General features: G+C 37.1%; 1 protein-coding gene across 2 annotated transcripts in view; it reads left to right on the top strand.

The window, feature by feature from the left end:
- The first annotated feature begins 4,320 nt into the window (after positions 1-4,320).
- The window catches only part of TTC27 (tetratricopeptide repeat domain 27), a 109,774-nt gene continuing 92,574 nt past the window's right edge, over positions 4,321-21,520 (top strand). Inside the window, exons 1-4 of one of the 2 annotated variants that reach the window (XM_035321922.1) lie at positions 4,321-4,528; positions 6,581-6,758; positions 12,368-12,497; positions 19,515-19,655. In XM_035321922.1, coding sequence (XP_035177813.1) covers positions 4,408-4,528; positions 6,581-6,758; positions 12,368-12,497; positions 19,515-19,655 — 570 coding nt within the window. In that variant the 5' untranslated portion in view covers positions 4,321-4,407. The remainder of the gene's footprint in view (positions 4,529-6,580; positions 6,759-12,367; positions 12,498-19,514; positions 19,656-21,520) is intronic. The other variant, XM_035321921.1, reaches the window with a different exon arrangement.

The raw sequence follows: 21,520 nt of genomic DNA on the forward strand, positions 1-21,520 counted from the left end.
GACATGGACTAAGTCATTACTATGTCTTATTCTACTCTTATTAACAATTGCTACAAGCAACCTTTGAACACAATGGATGTATAAGAAATGGACAGATTTCAGGTTTGCACCAAGATTTAAAAAGTGATTTCTCACCACTCACTCTTCTAGCCCACCCTCTCATCATAAACCTACTAGCACATTCCCTAACTACTACAATAGAAAGAATTTTCCTCAGTAACGAAGGTAAGGCATTATCTTGCTGAGTAAAGTTGGAAAACCTACAGGAACTTATTTTCATCTTAATAGCCACAGGAAAACTGCAAGGGTTTTGGAATATAATAGATATCCATTCATTTTACTACAGGATCTGAGAGGTTACACGTGAGTTATACATGCCAACTGAAGTCAAATCCTGATCTTATTGATACCAAGAATTTTGGTAACAGCTCAGTGCAGAATTTTACCTGTGAAAAGCAGAAGACTGAATGATGCCAGCAGATTTCCTGATATTTGTGGAGTCTTATTTATCAACAACAGTGCAGAAGGAATGAAAAATGTCTTGAGTACATCACAGTTGCTGGTACTATACAGAAAATTCGTGAGATTTTAAAATTTTGTGATCCTTTGGTCACCACTGGGGACTGTAAAGGAATAGGTCAGTTTCCTTCAACTCCTTGGAAGCCTGTTCAGAAAACATCCGAGCTGTCAGAATTTCTCCTTCAGGCAGCCAGGAGAAGAGCTTAGCAGAAGCAGTCATGAAGGACAGGGAAATGAGTCATCCTACTTCCCTGTTGATGATCACATCAATCCTTCGCTATGTCACATTATAAACATATAGTAAATATTGACGGGCACTTTGAGTCAGATTTTCAAAGGGAATGGATACCTTGTTTTTGTTCCCTGAAGGAGAGAGAGCAAACCAATCCTCACTGAGGCTGGCAATTTCAAAGATTTATGGAGGAAGTAATTGGGGAGAATATGAAAATTCATTTTAGTGCAGATTTTACATTCCTACAGGCCAGACGGGCCTACAGGTGTTTTAACTATGAGTAGTCTGTCCACTTCCCTCCACTACAATATAGTCATTTATTTTGCTAATACCTTCTTCTTTGCAACTTCTAACATTTGCAATCAGCTTTCCCTGCCTCAGGGAAACACTTTGCCTGTAATGTTCAGGCATTTACTCTGAAGAATACAGTTTGAACATTTAACTGATATCTTTTGGGGGCCACTAAGCTTCCCACAAGTCTGAAGTGTGTTTCTGATGCTGTAACCTCAAATATGATGATCCATAAAGAATAACTCGTTACTAGGATGTAGCTTAACTGAACTAACATAGCCAAAGAAAAGCTGATAGAAGTCCCCAATACAAGCCTTGCAGCTCTTCTTCTCTCACCAGATACATCAAATATCCTCTTAACAATCACAGAAGTTTAGTTACACAATCTTGCAAGTTTTCATCCTTCTATAATAATGAGTGTGTTTTCTCCTTGGTAACTGGAAATCCCATGTCATACCCCTGCTCCCCCCCCCCCCCCCCCCCCAAAAAAAAAAAAAAAAAAAAAAAGGAAAAGAGCAAATCAATATTTGTTTAAAAATGGCTTAAGACACAATTGCATGTGTCTTCACCAATACCAGAGACCTGGCACAAACTGAGGATGAATTCAAAATTCACATGACAGCAGTTTTTACAATCAGTAGCTCTTTGTAAAAAAACATCATAATATATGTCTATGCTGATAATAACAATTTTAAACTTACCAAAACTTTTTTACAGGTGGTAGTTTTGAGAGATCATGTAGCATTTTGTAGTCCACAGTAAGTTCATCAGTTTCAAAATGCGGTAGAGGAAAAAAAAAAGCCTGCAACAGAAGATAAATACTGTATCAATACAACAGCACAGATACCTTGCAAGGTGACTTTAAACATGCTAGTTGAGATTGCACTGAGAGCACAATGCTTCAGACAGTTCTACACTTCTGGAAAAAAAGTTAAAGACAAAAGTTGTTCCCTGAAAACACTTGTATCAGAAGGTTTGATTATCTACATCTTGCTTAGAAATTATAAGTAGCAATACACCAAAATCTTGAATCTGCAGTTCATGGTATTGCAAAAGGCTCGCCTCCCTTTAGAGCCAACTGACTGAAGCAACTTTTAAATGCAAACAAAACTTGCTGACTATTCTTTGAGAGAAGTATATATATATATATGTACTTCAAATCATTTAGGGAAACAAGGCTGAACAGCATACTTCAGTAAGCCTGTGGCAAATGCTAAACAATTAACAGTGTATTTCACATGAATGGTAACTATCTGTCCACCATCAGTCAGGAGAGCACTAGTTCCTGCTGGTGGTATTCCTGCCTATGAACCTGCTATAATTTCTGGGTGTCTTCAGAAACTGCATTGTGTGGGAGAAAAACAAACAATAAAACACATCTCAGGAACTGGCAGAGATGAGAAAAACAGCAAGACATACCTCATTTTTATCAAATAGCTGTATTTATCAACTATTTACTCCCAGAAAAAAAAAAAATTACCAGCTTTCCCTGAAAACTAATAAGTCTCACAACAGGAGTTTTTATTTTGACAGACTATGCAAAATGTATTTTTCATTTGTTTACTAATTTTTTCGTCGTATTTTGACAGACGTTCTGAATTCCCTGCCAGAAAAAGGGGCACATGTGGAAAGGAGTGCTATTCAACATTGTAATTAGACCTCACTTAAGAATTCATCCACCTGATTTTGGAAAATCTATGTATGTTTAACACATATCTATCATATGGAAGGGAAAGAAATGTGTAATAGTAGAAGTTACATTTAAACACAAAGAGTCTAATTCCTATTTTCTTTTTTCATGCAAATCACAATTACAACAAAATTTACAGAAAGAACTAGCCACCAAATAGGCAAGGTTCGGAGGAGTTAATTTATTTTCCTAAACTTACCCTTAAAAACATTTAAGGCAATTCTAGAACAAAGCTGTGATATGACACACCACAGAAAACTGAACATATGATCGTACCTCGTTTTGACTAATGGGTTCTGTAGTGTCAGTAAAACCTCATGTGTTATATATAAATCAGCTGTCAAATGAAAATCAGTGTGCTTAGAATATTATGTTGCTACATAGACAAAGAGAAAGCAAGTAACATCATTTTGATTTCCAATGATTTTAATTTTTAACAGCGAAATTCATAAAATGAACTTCATGAATGTCTTGAACATACTATATGGAAAACAATTTATTTGCTATGCTTTAAGAAGTTCTGTAAACTGCTGCTTCCAGGACAAACATTTATCTTTGGTTCACGGCTCTGAAACTTACAGTGAGTGAGTGGCTATCTATGTCTCTATTAACTATATAAATTTATATCACCTTTTCTTGTCAAAACTGGTATAGAGTGGATTGTTTGAAGTTAGAAGATAAGCTGAAAAGCAATATATTTTTATTTGTGTTTTGCTTTTATAAGCCTGATTAAATTTGAAATTAAAACCTGTATATTAAAGCCCAACCAAGCAATAACCTACTACAGGCACTTGAATTAAAAAAGCTGCAGTAAGTCTTCCTCAAATTTAACTAAGAAGTTAGATATGAAAGTAGGATGGAAAGAGGTTTGTAAGACACCAAATTAAGCTCACCAAGTACTCTATTTCATTATACTATGCGCTGCACTGAGGAGCAAAATTAATTTCAACCTTTGCAGTGAAGACACCCTCAGAAGCCATCTTCCTGCACCAAGGATTTACTCCTAGCTGGATTACTCCTAGCAAGGATTTACTCCTACTCTCTGACTTGCTCTCACCAAGTTTTGTTAACCACTCTGAGCGAACATTTCCACCGTTTCACTCCAATTTGAATGCCCACGAAGGTATGGCCTGTCCTCCTCCTCCTCTGTATGAAAAGGAAGAGCTCAGATGTGATGGACAGAATTACATTCCCTCAGGATCTGGACAGGTGCTGAAGTAACCACAGGTCCAGGCAGGACAGGAGGCAATACAGCACCACACACCCTTCCCAGCTACCCAGATTTAAGGCTCCGAGCCCACTCTAGGCAGGTATATGTAGGCCATACCTGGGTAACCCCTGCCTGCCTACACATTGTGTCCAGTGCCCTCTCTCACAGCTGCCCGACCGTGACGCCCGTTTTTCCCCCTTGCGCAGCTGACAAAACAACCCCAGGGGTACAAAGCTCAGGACGAGAACCGAGCTCTGGAGGGAGACCCTCTCCCCAATAACGAGCAACGCGGGGCCGCAGGTAACGGCCACGGCTCTACCTCCCCCCCACCGCTGCTACTGCAGCTGCTGCCGCCTCTGGGGCCGCCGCCGCGCCTGCGCTGCGCCGCCTCCTCCCAGCGTGCTCGACGGGGCCGTGATGGCGGCTCCCTGCTGCCGCTGCCCGCACATGGGCTGAGAGGAGGGCATGGGTTGCGAGGAGGGCGGCGGCGGCGGGACCATGCTGGCCCTCGAGCGCGCCCTGCTGAGGGGCTTCCTCAGCGCCGCCGAGTCCTTGGAGTGGAAGCAGGGCGACGTCTCGGCGGCAGGTGAGCGGGGAGCGGAGCGGCGGTGAGGGGGAAGCGGTGCCTTCCTTGCCGTGGGGGTCCCGGACGCGGCTCCCTGGGGTCTCCTAGGGCGGGCACTGGGCTGGGCTGTGGGGGCACCGCCGCTCCCGGGGGCACCCTGCTGCTGGGGGCACCGCTGCTCCTCAGGCTTCGCCCCGGGGCTGGCTCCGGCTCCTTCACGACTGGAGCGAGCGAGTGAGGCACCTGCCTGCCCGCGCGTGGCAGCGGCGAGAAGCTCCCTGCTGTAGTAAAGCGAATAAAACGTGGAGATAAAGACTCCTTTATCTGTACCCCAAGCATGTGCGGAATTTTGGAAAAGAGCTGATCTACTCAGCTCTATTTCCTTGTATTAATTCTTATTTAGCCCTAGCCCTTGTGCTGTCTAACAATGTTAGGTGGTGTGACTGACATCTGGCAGGTCTTCCATGGCTTTTTAATGAATGGTGTACATTTATGTTTTATTTTATTTATTTATTTTTTAAGTAGTGTGCTATGATGAGATGTGGAGAGTGGTATTGAAGAAAACTGTCTTGCCGTAGGGGTAGAAAATGGTGGGGGTTGTGATGATTTTTAGTCACCGCTTCAGTGGGCCCTGAAACTAAAAAGTTAAAGACTGACCTTGAATTTGTGTGGTGTCATATAAGAAAATAAATAGAGAACCAAGAGCAGATTTTATGTGCTTACAGTTATGTTACGCTGTTACTAGAAAGAAAAACCTCAGTATTCTTCATTAGTGTCCTCAGGGCCATGGGTTATTCTACAAAACAAAGTGCCACCTGTCTGGATGGCTGTAACAAAATATAAATAAGTTGTCGCTTTGTGAAAGAAATTCTCCCCCAGAGCACTGATGGGATAAAGTTTCTTGTTATTTATGTTCTCTGTGCGGGTGTGATTTCAGCAAGGCCCCAGAACCATTAGTATTTTTTTTTTGCATATGCCCTTGCAGGGACAGCTTAAAATGTTTTTAAATCATTTACTATGAAAAAAAGATGTATTTATATCAGGTGGCTGGTCATTGTTGCAAAGAACAAAAGTAAATTGTGGTCAGCGGCCTGGTCCGTAGAGATTAGGAATGAATGTGTGTCCATCACCATTCCTACCAAGTTACCCATCGCTGCTGTTGAAGGTGATTTCTGTGCTCACCCTTCGGTTGTGCCCGAGACTGAGAATACTTGGTTTACTGGGGGTTGGTGTTCGGTTAGCTTCTGTGTGCAGCTGTAGCTCTGCAATTTCTCTAAAGAATAGAAGGTGTTAACGTGATGAAACTGTTCTAGCAGACAGCTGCTGGATTGGTTGCAATATAGCACGCTTGATGAAAGAGGGGAAGATAGCTTCTGTGAACAAAGCCTGGGTCAAGAACACTTAATGAGTTTGAAGCTTTTTAGGACTTAAATGTATAGCACTTCATGAATTCTTTTTGCTTTGAAAGGATTAAGCAGAGAAACATTTGTGGATCCATATACATGTCAGTAGTTACTCTTAAGAATGACTCTGTGCAGACTTCTCATTGAGGTAGTAAACTTACAGGAAGATAGTTCTTTTCTGAAGATAAAAACATATTGTCCATTCTTTTGAATATTCTAAGCATTTAAAGGAAGGGCTGTGTACTTCATGGTTATCTGTGGGTATTCATGGAACTCTATAAGTATTGAACCATTGTTATTTGTTGTAGTTTCCCTGAAAGAATCCTTAAGCCTTTGAAATTGTCTCACCTATAGGTTTTTACTATCACACGCTAATATAAAAGGTTTTGGAAGAAGAAAACCCTCCTGTGCAAGTTTCATGCTTGACATTCATCTTGCAGTTTGTATTTCATTGTAACCTTAATACAAGTTCTGTAAAATTCACTTTGGATTAAGGTGACCCCTGTTACTGCTCTTCTTCAGTTTCAGTGCAGCTGTAGTTTTCTGGCAACTTAAATGATGATTCATCACTTAAAAGGGGAGACGTGTATATTTTGGTTGGAATAGCTCTTGTAAGATGAAATTGTTTCAAATTTAACACTGATTTCTTTTTTTTTTCTTTTATTTACAGAAAGTGGATCACTGTTGCAGTTGATTTTTGATGGGAAATATGAGGCAATATTTTCAAATTCAGCTATCCAGAATATTTTCAGTACACCCTCTGTGGCAGAGGAGAACATTGAAAGTTACTTGGAGAAGCAGATCCTGACATACCTGGACTGTTCCACAGAGGCTGATAACGTGGAAAGGTGGAAATGATTATTTATTATATGGAAGATTAACAGAGGCAATGTTTGATTTTACAAAAGGCATTATTTGTTTTGTAAAATGTATCATAGGGCTTCCAAAGTACTTGATCCGAGAGAAAAACAGAAAATTGATTTCTCGAGTTGTTCCTCCCACTTCCCCGGGGCATTTGTTCATTATCATTGTTTCTTTCACTGGATAGCATTATAATATGAGGGGTTGTTGAGAACACTGGCTTTATTTACAGTGACTACCTCTGAAGCTGCTGGTACAAAGAAACCAAGAAATGTAAATTCATCTTGCCATCTTCAAACAGTTTATTAACAGTTTTCTCTGAAACATTGTGTTACATTAATGTAAATACTTGGAGTACCATGTAAAGTTACTGTAAAAGTAATGTCCGTATTTATGAGTCTGTCTCATTATTTTAATATAAACTAAGTAATGTGTTATTCATGGCTGGTATTCATCAATAAGTTATTTTCTTTGTAAGACTCTCTAAGATGAATTTTAGCCTGTTCATTATTCACTTGGAAAATTATAAACACTGAAGTCAGACTCATTAACAGCAAGAATTAGCCTAGGCAGTACAGTTAGAGTGAATCCATCGCATTATGGATAGTAGAAGCAGAAAACTACATAGAATTTAAAGATAAGTGCAGGAACAGGTTTTAGCAAGAGGTGAGAGAACATAAAGGTAAAAAGGAAGTAAGAGGAAGGTAATGTATTGCTGAGAAGCATGGCTGAATACAAATGCATGTGCTTTAGTATGAGAGGCATGAAAACAAGTTTTTGCTAAAATGCCAGGGAGAAAGTAGTTGGCACCTCTAAAATACTGAGATTTGTTAGTGACACTGATAGTGGCTTGTCAGAAGATTATCTGATGGTGTGATATCTCATGCGCTTCTGTTTTCTGTTCTGGAGCGTATGGAGATTGTTTCTGTGCATTTTGTCTCTAGGTGTTCTTTTCCATTTTTTTCTTTGTGCTGTTGTTGTGAAATACTACATGGAGTATAGACTATGACGTAGTCAGGAGAAAGTTTTCAATATTGTTAACTTCTGTCTTGGAATATTTTATTCTGAATTATGCATCAATTAAAGAAAGATCTGTTGGGGTTTGAAACATGCTGAAAACTGTTAGCCCAATCCTAATCTTAATTGCCAATTGAAATTTGTTCCTGTTCACAAATGAAATAGCCATTGTGAACTGTTTGGTTGCTTGAAGAAAGTCAGACTCTATCTTGCATTCAGTAATCATACTCTAATCATACTCTATCTTGCATTCAGCATATTTATACATACATATGCTGTCATGGTGATGTTTTCTTTTCCTACTCCTCCTGTGAGTTTTTAGTGGCCTATATTCTATTTACAGAAATTGTATTCTATTCTACTCTATTCTATTTACAGAAAGGTGTTGTTTTCCTACTGCAGACAGCAAAACAATTTGTACCTCAGGTGCTTGTGTTCCAGTACTTTGGTCTTAAAGATTTCTTTGTCCCCTCTTCAACTGTAGGCACTGGTAGAAGCCCCTGCAATATTTAACCTTTCGGAAGTAGTCAATTTTGTGCCCAAAGTGATGTGCTGGGTTTTTGTTCAGAATTAAAAGGTGTACTTCTCAAAATGTGTCAGTGTATGCTGGAAACATTTGCTGTTTGTAGCAGCCAAGTGAATTTTTCAAGCTCCCCTAGTAATATGAGAAGCTTTGCATGATAATAGTGTTAAAAAAAGTTGTTACTTTCTGTTGATAGAAAAACTTACACAAAAAGGCAGATAGCCTCCTATTTTAGGAAGGCACTGCTTATAGCACTTAAATCTGTATGGTGTTTGCCATCTCCAAAGACTTTCCAAGGTAAAATCCATTGCATAGTTATTTTTTCAACCTGCAGGCCCTGTACTACTTTTCCCAATTACTTTTGGAAAGAATTAATGCAACTTTTGCACATGACCTTTAAATGCCTATGGTGAAAATGTGTGTTGTTGTCGTCTCATTTATTTATTTTCCTATTGAATGATTCAAAGGAAGCACAGCAGCTTCTAAGTTCTAGCTCAGAAAAATCAGTAAGACACTGGTTTTCTTCTGATTTTCAGTAGACTTCTTACTAGTGGGGTCTTACTTCAAATATATGCTTTTTTGTTGAACTGAGAACTATAATTCTAGAAATTAAAAACCTCTGTGAGTTGAATTCAGGAACAGAAAGTTGGATAATGCTAACCTTATTCTCTTAACACAATGTAAACACAGTGCAAAGTATGGTTTTATATTAGTGTTAAAAGAACTCTTAAGGAGTTCTTTTTGTGAAGCTAAAAGGGAGCAGCCTGAGGGCAAAACAGCTCAAACTTGTAGCTAGATTATAATTTCTTTGGATGTAGCCTGTCAACTTTTCTACTTCCAAATCTGTGGTACTGTAAGGAAGATATTTAACAGTATTTTAAATCTTGCTGCAATTTTTTCTACTATTTTAACTGCTTCCGTCCTTCCCCTGCCTCCAGACTTATTTTGGTATGGTACTTTTAACCTTCATGGATTAAAAGTGAAGTCTCCAAGTATATTTTGCAATAAACCTACAAAATATAAGTTGTTGGGGGTTGTTTGTTTGTTTTTCCTCCTTCTATAGCTACTCAATTCAAAGGCTATCAATTATCTCCTACAGAAAACATAGCTTCATTCCTGTATTCTAAGGCAGCAGAATTGTGGAGGAAGAAGTTACAGTGTATAAATGCTAACCAAGTGGAAGGGGAGCATCTCATTGGTTTTGTCATGACCTCTCTGTGAAGGAGGTGTATTTTTGCCTAAGGTAGTTTCCTTCTAGAGACCGGAAGAAAATAGTTTGCAGGACACAACAAAAAGAATATTTTAGGAGAGTTTCAAAAGAGCTTGAAAGTCTCTTATAACGTTTGATTATAAAACCTAAAGGAAGAAGGAAAAGATCATGAGCACTTGTTTGACTTGTCCATGCATTTAGTGATACTACCTTATTCAAGATATTAACGAATATCAAACTTTCCAAAACAAGTCCTTGCAATAAAGCTTGGTTTGATTTCCCAACATGTATTTCTGATACTTCAGAACACTTACGGTTTGTTAACTAGTGTGCTATGCATGTTAAAAAATAAAAGTGAAGAAATTCTTGCTGTTTCTGCAACCTGCTTTGATGTATTTAAGTTGAAAAAATAACTGAGCATCTCTAATTTTGTTTTGACTTTTCTGTAATTTGTCTTCACATTTAAAAAAAAAAAAAGCCACAATCCGTAACCTAATTGTATCTAAAGCATAGTCTAGCTATTGGTATTTTCTCACTCATTTATTTGAAAAATGTAGTGTTACATGCAAATCCATTATTATTTTTTTCAAATATCAATGCTTTATTTCCGAGTTTGAAAAAATAGAAGTAAAGCAATATGAATATTACAGTGGAATGTATATAAGCATCTGATTTTACATCACGGATCACAGTCCTGCTTGAGTTGGTGTAAAGTGTTTATAAAAAAAAAAAAACATAGAGAAAGTGTGAGCATGATGAAGGGGTATGGCTCTCCATCTAAGGAAATTAGAAGAACGGAATGAGACTATATAGGTCACATAATAGGTGGAACACTGGCAGCAGTCCCTCTCTTGCTTCTCAGGCAGCACAGAAGAGCAGGTTTCAGGGAGCATCTGGGAGGTAAGCACTTGCAGTTCTGCATTCTAAGTGTAAAGGGCAGTCAGAGACAGAATGGAAAAAAATCTTGGAAAAAATTAAGTGGCTGGTGAGGGACACTAGTCTTATTTGCATGGATTAGAGCTTAGAAGTAGCATTCTGATACAGAATGATTGTTAAAGGGGACTGGAGGTTGGTCACTAGTCTGAAAATGAAAACAAGAAAAAACAACTGATGATGACAAATCAGGCAGTGGAAAGAGTATCACAGCCAAAGTAACAGAATTGCATATAATTTGCAGAGCCCTTTCTTTTGCATGGATACAATTGCATCTAGACATCAAGAAACTTTGCCTTCCATAGGAAGATGTCAGTAATGTTCTTAAAAATACATATTTTTGGTTGTAGGATTAATAAAAAATAGAGTAAATATTAAAATAATGAAAATGAGTCTCTGAAAGACTGTGAGCTGTTGAATTGCAATGCAGCAATTGATTATTCTGTATGTTATCTTTCCTTTTAGGAGCTTTGAGGCATAATTTATAACAGAATAAATAGTGCATGTGTGATTGTTTTGTGCCTTATGTTAATAATTTAGTGTGCAGTAATTGTCACTGCTTTGTTTTTGAGTTGATTGGAAATTTCGTGGTAAGCTGAGATACACATTCAAATGCTATTTGCTGGCAGATATTTACCACCTGAATAATGACAACTATAAAATGTTGGACTATAAAATTTGTACGACAAAATCTCTTTATACCAGTCCTTGCTCTCTAACACTCCAGAAGGCTCTGAGTTTCTTTAGTTTCTTTTTTTTTCCTAATCATGCATTCCCCACCATTGTTCTACATCTTCTGTCACATTCTTGCCCACCAGCTGCTTGTGTGTGGCTTTTCTATTTGACTGTTTTTTGGAGTAGTATAATACTTCATCCCTTTGTTTCCATTTGGAGGACTCTTACAGCTTTAAGTCCATGTTTCGTAGCAAAAGGATGACAAGTTTTTTCCATCTCAGTTCAGTTCCTTGACACACCAATTCTTTTATATTAGACTAGTACAGTTGGAACATTACCTACTGCAGGTAGGAGGCATGTTATATATGTGGTATGTAACAGGGCCCGTGTTGGCATATGACTGATTATGACCCAATAAGGTTGCAAATCCCAAAAGAATCCTAAAACAAACCAAAAATTTGTGTAGGTTTCCTAAAAGTCTACACCTGTTAAATCAGCCGTTAAAATGAGGGATTTTGCTCTGCTTTCTGCAGGCCGCATAGGTTATTTCTTACTGTAGGCGCATAAAGAAATAGCGTCATAAGGGTGTTTGAGTATAATATCATAAATAAGAAAATTTTATACACAGTTCCAGGAAGGCAACAAAGTCTTGTAATTCCATCTTTAAATAAAATACTGAGATTGCAATGAAAAAGCATGTTTGAATGAGATAACACTTGCTGCCGAATTATCTGAACCAGCTCTGAGGTGATACTTCTGAACTTTATGACACTTGTTTAACTGTTTTGTTCTCACAGGGAGTGAAATTAAACAGCTGTGGTAAAGCCACAATAAATAAGCTGTTTTGGAATATATGCTAATGCAGCAACTTTTCTTTGAAAATGTTGAGGCTTAAATAATAAGAAAATACAACTGTCTGGTTGGCAAACAGGGATGATAATCTTCGTCCTATGCTAATCTCCCACTTGTATCTGATAGTTAGACACAACCTTAAAGTTTAAAACATATGATCTAACTCTGTTTCCAAAATGTTTGTCATTTCTTACAACCATCGTAAGCATATTTCCAAACCTTTCAGTTTCCCAAGAGCATTTTTGAATGCTATACTAATATTTTCCTACTCTAAGGGGGGTATTTTTAAGGCTGAGAGTTTGAATTAGTATGGAAATTAATCAGATTTTGTAGTCCTAATTAAAAAAATGATCTATTGTTAATTGTTTTTCTTATCTATATTGCAGGCAGAGGCTGATGTTTCTACTTGGTGTGGGCAGTTTGCAGCTCTTCGTTCAAAGCAATTGGACTGGGCCTCCTGTTCAGTTACAGCTGCAGGACTTCTTGCCATCTGCATTGTTGCAGAAATTCTGTGAGGTATGCTTGAGTTGTAATAAGTTGTCCTTTTACAGTCACTTCAATTCCTGAATAACCCATTTATCTAGAGAAGACATATCTTTGAGGTCCAGGGTTAGAATTAATTTCCTTGAGAGCTGATCGTGCAGGCTGCTCTTGCAAGCATCATAACTATTTAAGTTTTTAAAGCACTATCCTAGAAGTAGCTAATGTTTGTCTACTTCAACTTAATAGGTTTCCTGCTGGAAATGTTGATTTTGGATATGGAAGATATTTACTATGCAGCAGCATCTGCTTGGAGGACGTTTGCTGTTGATAAGCTGTTTATTTTGGAACGTGTTCTTAGTTGGATCAGAGAAAGTTACTTTGAAATGGCTTAGAAATTTTCCTTGGAGCAAGGTAGAAGATGGATAACTTGCATATAGCAGAATATCTGGTAGACACTAAGAGGACAGTAGATTTGTATGCTAGTATCCTGTTAGTCTCATGGATGATGCCAAATGAATTGTGGAATTCGTAGTTCCCATGAGCAGAGCAGTGGAAATTCTGTAAATTGTGGAATGAGGAGGAGTTTGACAAGTAGATAAGAAGCTTGACATTAAGACCTTTGCATCTGTTACGTTATTGTGGTGTGTTTTTGCAAGAATAACATAGCTCATGAAATCCTGCCCTAGCTTTGTTTGCAAGGTTGTATTTCTAAATTACCTGGTTTAGATACAGTATCTCTTTTTTTTTTTTTTTTAAGATGGATGGTCATCAGTGTGGTATATTTTAGAGATGGCATGCTGTGTGTAAATATATAGGCTTATTTTTTTGCTTGTTTTTTGAGACCAGAAATTAAAATCTGGTCTTCTAATGGCTAAATAAGAAGGAACAGTGGAAAGCAAGTATACTAAACCTAAGTTGGTAAGAAATGAGCAGAAATGTTAAAGTATCCTATTTCTTAGGAAAAAAGTGTTTAATTTTCAACTGAAAAGAAATATAAACTAATTTCTTCCAATCTCCTTACCTGTTTATGATCTTTCATATTATAACTCCATGTTTATAATATAATCTAATGTGCTCAATATTATAATATGCTTATTTATGAGTTCTGTTTACTGAAGAACTTTAATAGTCTGTTAGTGTATTTGTGCAGGCTGCAGCCCAAGATGACAGTCATAGCGTTGCTGTCAGACTATAAAGAGATCAGACCTATAAAACATAATGTTCATAACTTCTATCAACCATCCCATTTATTGTCTATATTAATGGATGAATGAAATACTGATTACTGTTGAATAAGGGAATGTATGTCTCCTGTTTAGTTTCTCTTACAGCTGTGAATGCAATGCATTGACAGATGTTTGCTTATGAAGAGGTGGCATTCCAGAATATAAATCAGCAAGAGATGATAAAGGAAAACAGACATGAGCATTGCTGATTTCTAATGAGTACTGCATCAGACTTTGTTATTGCTGGAAGGTTTAACTCGTTCTTCATTCAGGCAAAATAAGTTTAGTTTTATGTATACTACTGCTATCTATAGCATCTGAAGTTTTTTTTCCAAGAGCACTAAACAGTTGTGCTAAAATATAAATCCAGTTTTAAGATGCTAAACATCTTAATTCAAAAGCTTTCATATGCTTTGAATTATTTTTATGTATATACTTTGATTTTCAAGGATTCTTAGTATATAAACACTCCGTAAAAACAAACATCTCAATAAACTGACATTTCTGTGCTTCTTTTAATCCAGCTTTTCTTTCTCGCATGTGCAGATACTCGAAGTGGGTTAAAAATACAGCTCTCATTTTCTCCATCTCTGATGTAATTTTTCATATTCTGTTATCAATAGTGGTATAAATTCTTTTTTAATATGCTTTTCAGACAAATGATTATTTTTTTCCCATGTCAAGGTTAAAAATAAACAAATAATGATGTCATGTTTCTCTTACACTACCCTAGGTAATATCATTAACCTTCAGCCTTCCAATGTCTCATTTATTTCAGGAATATTTGCAAAACTTATTTTAAGAACAATTTATTGGATTAGTATTAACTTTATGCCTTTCAGGCTATATAACTGCTTCCACTTCTGTCCCTTGAAAGTTTCTCCTCCAGGTCAGTGACATAGTTTCATTTCTGCCCTCGGATAACTGCTGAATGCATCATTAATTTTACTTTCTTATGAGTGCATGAAGACTGCATGAGAATATAATTAATTTCAGTGAAGAGCAAATCATAAAATGGCCTGATTTAGTTGAGTTGCTAGTTGGTGCCTCTTGGATGTCTTCCATGAAAAATATTCATGAGTATGTGTACTTTACTTCCCATCCCCCAAATTGATTCCAGCCTTCTCCATAAGTTATGGTTAAATTCATGTACTCCATTAGGGTTCCATTTTATGTCCTACAGAACTGGTTTGTGCTTTTATTTCAGGAGTCCGTGCATAAAAACAGTTCAGTAATTTCTAAACAGAAAAGCAGCTAGTGTTTTAGTTCTTAGGTGACTTTTGAGTTTTCTAAAATTCCTTCAGGACTTTATCATTCCAGTTAAGCAGTCTCACTGAGTTTTTTTATGGTAAGTGACTTATACTAAAGCAAGATTAAAAACAAACACAGAAATCTGTATTTAAGTTAAATGGATTATCAGCTCATAAAAGCCTGTATTTAAGTTAAATGGATTATCGGTTCTGTCTTTAACTTGATGAGATTAGGCCAAAACATTTTTAATGATCTTACAGTAAGTGGGATAGGCTCTTGTGTCTTGAAGAACTATCAGTGTTTCTGTGCAGGTGAGGGAATGAAAGGTACAGAATTGTTTAGGTTGCAGTGTGTTTATCCTGCCTTAAGTTTCAGAGTTAGAGTATTGTTTGCTGCCTGAATTCATATTCACAAGTAGGATATATCTGGTAACAGCTAGAAACTCCATCTAGAAGAAAATAGCAATATGCTAATGGATAATACTTGTAAATAACTGGTAGGAGTCCTCCAGATACATACATCGACTCCTGCTGGCTTTTTTCTAACTTCCAGCTTGGTTCCAAATAATGACTTTTGAAATGCATCTGCGTAATTATTTTCCCTTATGTTTGTATTAGCACTTCTTTTATGCGTGATGTGGTTCTTCTGCTGTAATACTGAGATATTACCAGGCTTCTGTTGACACCAATAGCCACATTCATAAGTCATATGAAAAATACTGATGTTCTATCTAGTACAACTGTCTCAAATTCAGTATGATTCCTTATCTTTGTTAACTTTAACTCAAACTGTTGGGAGCTCCTTTTGATCCAGAGCTATATGCTTGGCTTCCACTAGCATGAACTGGCCTTAAAGATGAGAGCTGAACCTTAAGTTAATTCGTGTGCTGTTTGAATACCAGTGACCAGCTTGATGAAGATTGTGAAGATTCTGACAAATGTCTCCCTGTTGTGGGGTATATAAGGAGGGATGCTAAAGGCTAAATGTGGAGGCAAAGTCTTGTAACCAGAGAGACTCCACTGAAGTAGCCTACAACCTTGCCATACCTACCTTTGCTGTGCATATATAAGATAAATAATTCTTGGTGCTGCCATTGGAAAATTCTCCCTTCTTTAACAGTTGAGCAAAGTCAGACCTTACAGGGAATACAAGCAAGAGCATTTGTAACTAACTACTCCTACACATAGTGCACTCCAGGAAGACTTGGTTATGCTAGCTTACCTTTATCATCTTCAATCTGCAGCTCAGCTCTGTGTCACTTACATGTTACTCATTTGGTTAATGAAACTGGTGACAGCCTGCACCGTGATCTCTTTATCTCCTTTGCAGAAAGTTGGAGAGAAGCAGTTGCAAGCAAAAATAAATTTACTATTCCCAAAAGAAGTCTGGAGTAAAGTGGGAATTCTGTTCTGAAGGACCAAATCTTCCACTAGTAGCCTCAGTGCATCTTCCATTATTATGGAAGATATATAGCTTTAGCTTTGCCAGTTGATAAGTTGTGTAGTAGTCTTTGTACTATTTAAAATCTGAGAAGCCCAGTATGTTACACTTAGTAGCTGCATACAGATTCATTATTTGATAATTTGTTGCTTTTTTCCCCTCCGTTTTTTATTAATCCATCCTATGCCATTTACTTTGGCTTCTTCTACCTCTGTGTATGTCTGCACTTACCTTTTTAAGATTTAGGTGAAGCATCCCCAAGACTGAGAAAGAGATGAAGAAAAACTAGAAGGGCCAGTTCAGAGCGAGTGGTACCTGAAACAAAAATAAAAGTGTACCAAATGTTCACTTTGCCTCTAATCATTATTATTAGCAAGAAAAGAACATGAAGCCCCTAAACTAAATTTCTTATGCTCGGTATATTCTCACAGCCATTGAGTTGGAATGGCAGAAGTTGTTTTTTATTGTCATCATTGTACAGCTGGTAACAGTTGTGCTGGGAAATGCTTTTGAAATACTGTTGAAGCTGTAATAGCCAAGAGTACTGTCTGTCTTGAAGCTGATTTAGGGCTTTAGTAGCAGTTACTTAACGGTCAATGTTAACTTAGTTTTTATAAGTTGGATGCATTTTCTGTACTTCAGACAGATTGAAGCATATGTATTTAGAGTGAATTCAGCTTCATCTGCCTGTATTTAGCCCAGGGGTGGTCAAATGGAACCACATGCAGATTCAAGAAAACCTGGATTATTATCTCAGATATTTCTGAGCATATGTTCGTAAACTCTACTATAAGTTTCTGTACTTATACATACACACGTCTGAATAAAATAATCATAGGTTTTGAGTAGAGGTCTGGGGAAGAATGGACAGGCTCAATCTAACCCAGGTTTATTAGGTCTGGAACATTGCATTAGTAAATTTTGGTTGTGTTCATTTTGAGTTAAGGGATTTTTTTAGATACATGAGATAAATATGGAAAGTGTCTAACTTAAGTGCTTAGATGCAAGAAGATAAGTTCTAAATTTCTTTTTTCCCTTAGTCAATGTTTTAAGGATGTTTGTGAATTTCAGTCCAATCCCTTGAAGCTGTAAAAACTTTCAAGTCTACCTCTTCTACGTGTAGCTGTTCTCTGACCTTGAAGACTAGCTTAGGATAGTGAAGTGTGTTGGTAGAAATCTGCAATGATAACGCAGTCTTAGAGCGCAAGTTAAAATAATGAACATTGATTTAGGCTTTCTTAAGAAAGAGAATGTTTCCTTCCTTGTGCGGTATTTGCTTCGTGGAAAAGAGTGTGGAGTTGTTAAGATAGAAGATACCAATTCTTTAGCTCTGAGACGCGTTGGCTTATTTACTAGGCTGTGACATCTCTCTCCTTCTTCCCTCCCTCATTATATTCCCATTACTGTTACATTAGCTGGACTGAGCTCTCCAGTGAAAGGCTTTGAAATGAGAATGTGAGATTGATTGGTTGCTGCAGTGCTGAAATGAGGGTAGATCACTATAGCATATCAAATGTGTTTTGGAAAAGGTTCTATAACAAAGCTTGTAACTTTGCTTTCCCATTGATTATTTCAGTGTTCTTTACGTAGAAGAGTGACCTCAAAAAGGATGATAGGGAAACAAGTTTAAGTTAAACTGAAAACTATATGAAGTCTCCTGTTATATTTGTGTGTTTTCAACATGAATCTTCAGAAGCACGGAGTCATAACTTTTCAAAATCAGAGTAGTTAGAGATGGTAAGGCCGTTCCTTTCTGGACCACTAGGGGTGGGATGGATCTAATGTCTTTCTACATGGCCATTTTTTCTTTACAATGGTCTGACAAACCTTGGAAATAAACTTTGTTTTCAATGGCAGGATTGATAATTGCAGTGATGTCAGGTAAGAATTACATTTTGGGTAAATGATGCTTATATTTAAAATTAAAGATTATTTAATAAATAATCCGTAGTCATTGCCTACTAAGTAGGAGTATTTTCAATGTTAATACATGGTAAATAATGAACAAACCTAAGGAAATCAGGAAAAAAGCCTGAAAATTGCCATGAAGAGAAGCAGCGATCATTAAAAAGTGAACTAGGGAAATACTGTGGTTTAATAACTTTTGTCTTTATTGTAATCTCTTGGTAAAGGTGTTGAAAAGCGTTCCAGAGAACTTAGTAATTACATTACTAGTTTTGTTTGAAATGTTGTAATGTGATTAAAATGACTTCTATTTTGTTTGCGTAGACTGAATAAAAATCTTTCTCAGGCAAGTGACTTCAGTGCAAACTGTCACTTAACTGCCTCGTCTTCTGTTTCCATCCATTCCCTTTTCTTGCCCCTTTGATACCAACTGAAAACAAAAGCATTCCTTTTATCAGTTTGCAAAGGAAACTTGCCATTTGAGAACTAGGAGTCAACTGATGAACTGACATATGCTCTAGTCTGAAGATAAACTGTTTGAATGCTTTCAGTAGATTAAAAGGAAAAGAAGAATAGGTGATTGTCAGCTGACCATCATCACTGAGAGAAAGGTTTCCTGGACAGCTACATCAAACCCATTAAGAAAAGAATTACTGTAGGGATCGTCACAGGAAAACATCTAAAATGAGGTCTAAAGGAAAGGTCTTTGTTTATCGGACAAAGGGAAAAATGGTTCTAATATTGCTACTTTGATGCCACTCCAAAAGGAAGCTAGCTCTGGGGAAAGAAGATAACACATCTTGACATCACAGGAGGAATACCTAGTGCATTTGAACGTTGTAGGATTAATTTAATAAATGTATTTACTTCTGTGATGACAAGTGGAATGTCTTTGGTTTATCAGAAGTTTTTCTCCTTAGATCAAGGGGAGGATATTACTAGAATGTATTTGGTAACGTTTACTGGATATATGCATTTCAAGTGAGAGGAAATCTGAATGTTTCAAATCACATTAAGATCTATTTGGCCAGCATGTGTCAAGGCAGAATTTACCATGACTTGGTAAACAGTTGGGATTCAAAGACATAGTGATACGGGTTTTTTGTTTTGTTTTGAGCAGACTTTTTTTTTCCTTAAATATGTAAGTAGCTGTTTTTTCTAATTCTGTGATTTTGTTAATAAACTTACTCATGTTTCCTGAACGTTCCCACTTTTCTTGTTCTTTCAGCCCAAAATGCTGCACACAGCAATTTTGAAGGTGCTGGTTCTAGATGCTGAATCAGTCTATACATTGACTTCTCATCCTATCTTGCTGCTTATAGCTAGGATAATCCTTGTGAATTCAAGACACAAACTTGCATCTCTTCAGGTAAGAAGCATGTGACCAATAATTATGACTGCTTATGAATGATTATGATTGTGATACTCATTAATTGGTTCTCTTGCTCTTTTTTCATACTTCATTAAGTCAGTATAGCTTCTTCCATTTCTTTTTCTGCAGCTCTGAGGTTCTTTCTTTTAAAAAATAATTCAGACAAAGTTAGACACAAGTATCTTTTTCTTGAACTATTTTCTCACTGTCTTCTCCAGAAGAGAAGATCCCTTCATTATCTGTAAAAATTAGAAAATTGAATAGAAAGCAACTTTTTAAAAGACATACTTCATAGCATTTTTGAAGGAGGGAGGGGGCAAGATGTGACACCTTAAATGCCCTATAAAATAATGCATCATAGATGCACTGTGGCCTTTTTGACAAGCTTTGGGATATCATTAACTGCTACCATATGAATTCTAGATGCCAAGAAAGTCCTTTTTTGCTTTCTTTATTGTCTTCAACCTCTCCTGCAGGCATTCATGTGGAGATTTGCCTTAATTTTCTGTTGTGTTCATACATTAAAATCAGGGAGATATGAGTCTCTTCTTGAGTGGGTTTTTGACATTACTTCCTTTGTAGTTTAGTAGCAGGACTCTTTGGAGCTGGGTGACTTTTAACAGCAGCAGCTTCTCTATTGCATTCCAGTTGAACAGAATTTGGCTGGAGATCAAAATGCCACATGGTCCCTTTTTATGCTTGGCTGACAACATCCATTCCCAGCTGTGTCTTTGTGATGAATTAAACTGTGTGGGAGATGCTGGCTGTACTGCATTTCTGGAAGCCAAGCTCTTCCATCGTTTTCCCTGTTATTCACAGATGAATGCTGTTGAATTTCAACAATTGGGTCAGTCAGGGAAGGAGAAAATGTACCTAGTATAGAGAATTCCCTTGCTGCCTCCCCCTGGACTGACATAACTGGGGGGCCTCCTCCTACCAGTGGAGGTTCAATTACTTGTGGTTACATTAAGTTTGGATGGTAATTTAATGGCAGTAACTGATAAAAAGTACTTTTACCAGCAGGTCAGTGTAACAATAAAAGCTTAATTCTTTCTAATTTCATCCAAATTCAAAGGAAAGTTTCTTAATAACTTTGCTTCTTTGGTGCAAATTAATTTAGAGTAGGGTAAAACACCCTAACATCTATTATCTAAAGTGTTAATAAAGGCCTGTTATATATAAAAATGTTACTGTCTTTAGCATATTAAATGTTTGACAATAATAAAAAAGTATTCTTAACTTGGATTCCAAAAAATAACATTGCTAATCAAATATTATGCAGAGCTCAGGTGGCTTACCTGAAACTTTATAAATGCGTCTGTGGTTCTAAGATTTCTAAGTGGCAGGCATCAGGCCTCAGGAAATTGTGTCATTAAGTTGGGTACTCAGTTGCATGGGAAATAAGTACTTCATTATATAAACTTATACTGAAGTCATTTGAAACTTACTGAAATTGTCTTTAAGTTTCTAAGTAAATGATCAAATACTGGGATTTGACCTTTTCCACAAAGTCTGTTGATTGTGTGCTTTTATTCTATTCAGCTTGATATCAGAAATCATCTTTCATTGCATTTTGAAATAGATACTATTACTCTTTTTGATGGCTCCTTTCTAGGGACATTACAGTCAACTACATATGATCGGTTTAGATGATTTTACTTGAATTCTGTTCAGCCTTTTGGTCTGATTGATGTAAGCATACTTGTATGAAAACTTCAGAAGATAAGTGCCTTTGAGCAGCACTTTTACATCTGTTTTGACAAAAATGACTGGAGTGCTAATAGCAGCAGAATAGCTAGTAATCATTAGAGCCTACATAGAGGTATGCCCTATTTTCACAGATGTTTATCTTAAGCATAATT

The sequence above is a fragment of the Oxyura jamaicensis genome, chromosome 3, assembly GCF_011077185.1.
Source record: "Oxyura jamaicensis isolate SHBP4307 breed ruddy duck chromosome 3, BPBGC_Ojam_1.0, whole genome shotgun sequence".
Classification (NCBI taxonomy): Eukaryota; Metazoa; Chordata; class Aves; order Anseriformes; family Anatidae; genus Oxyura; species Oxyura jamaicensis.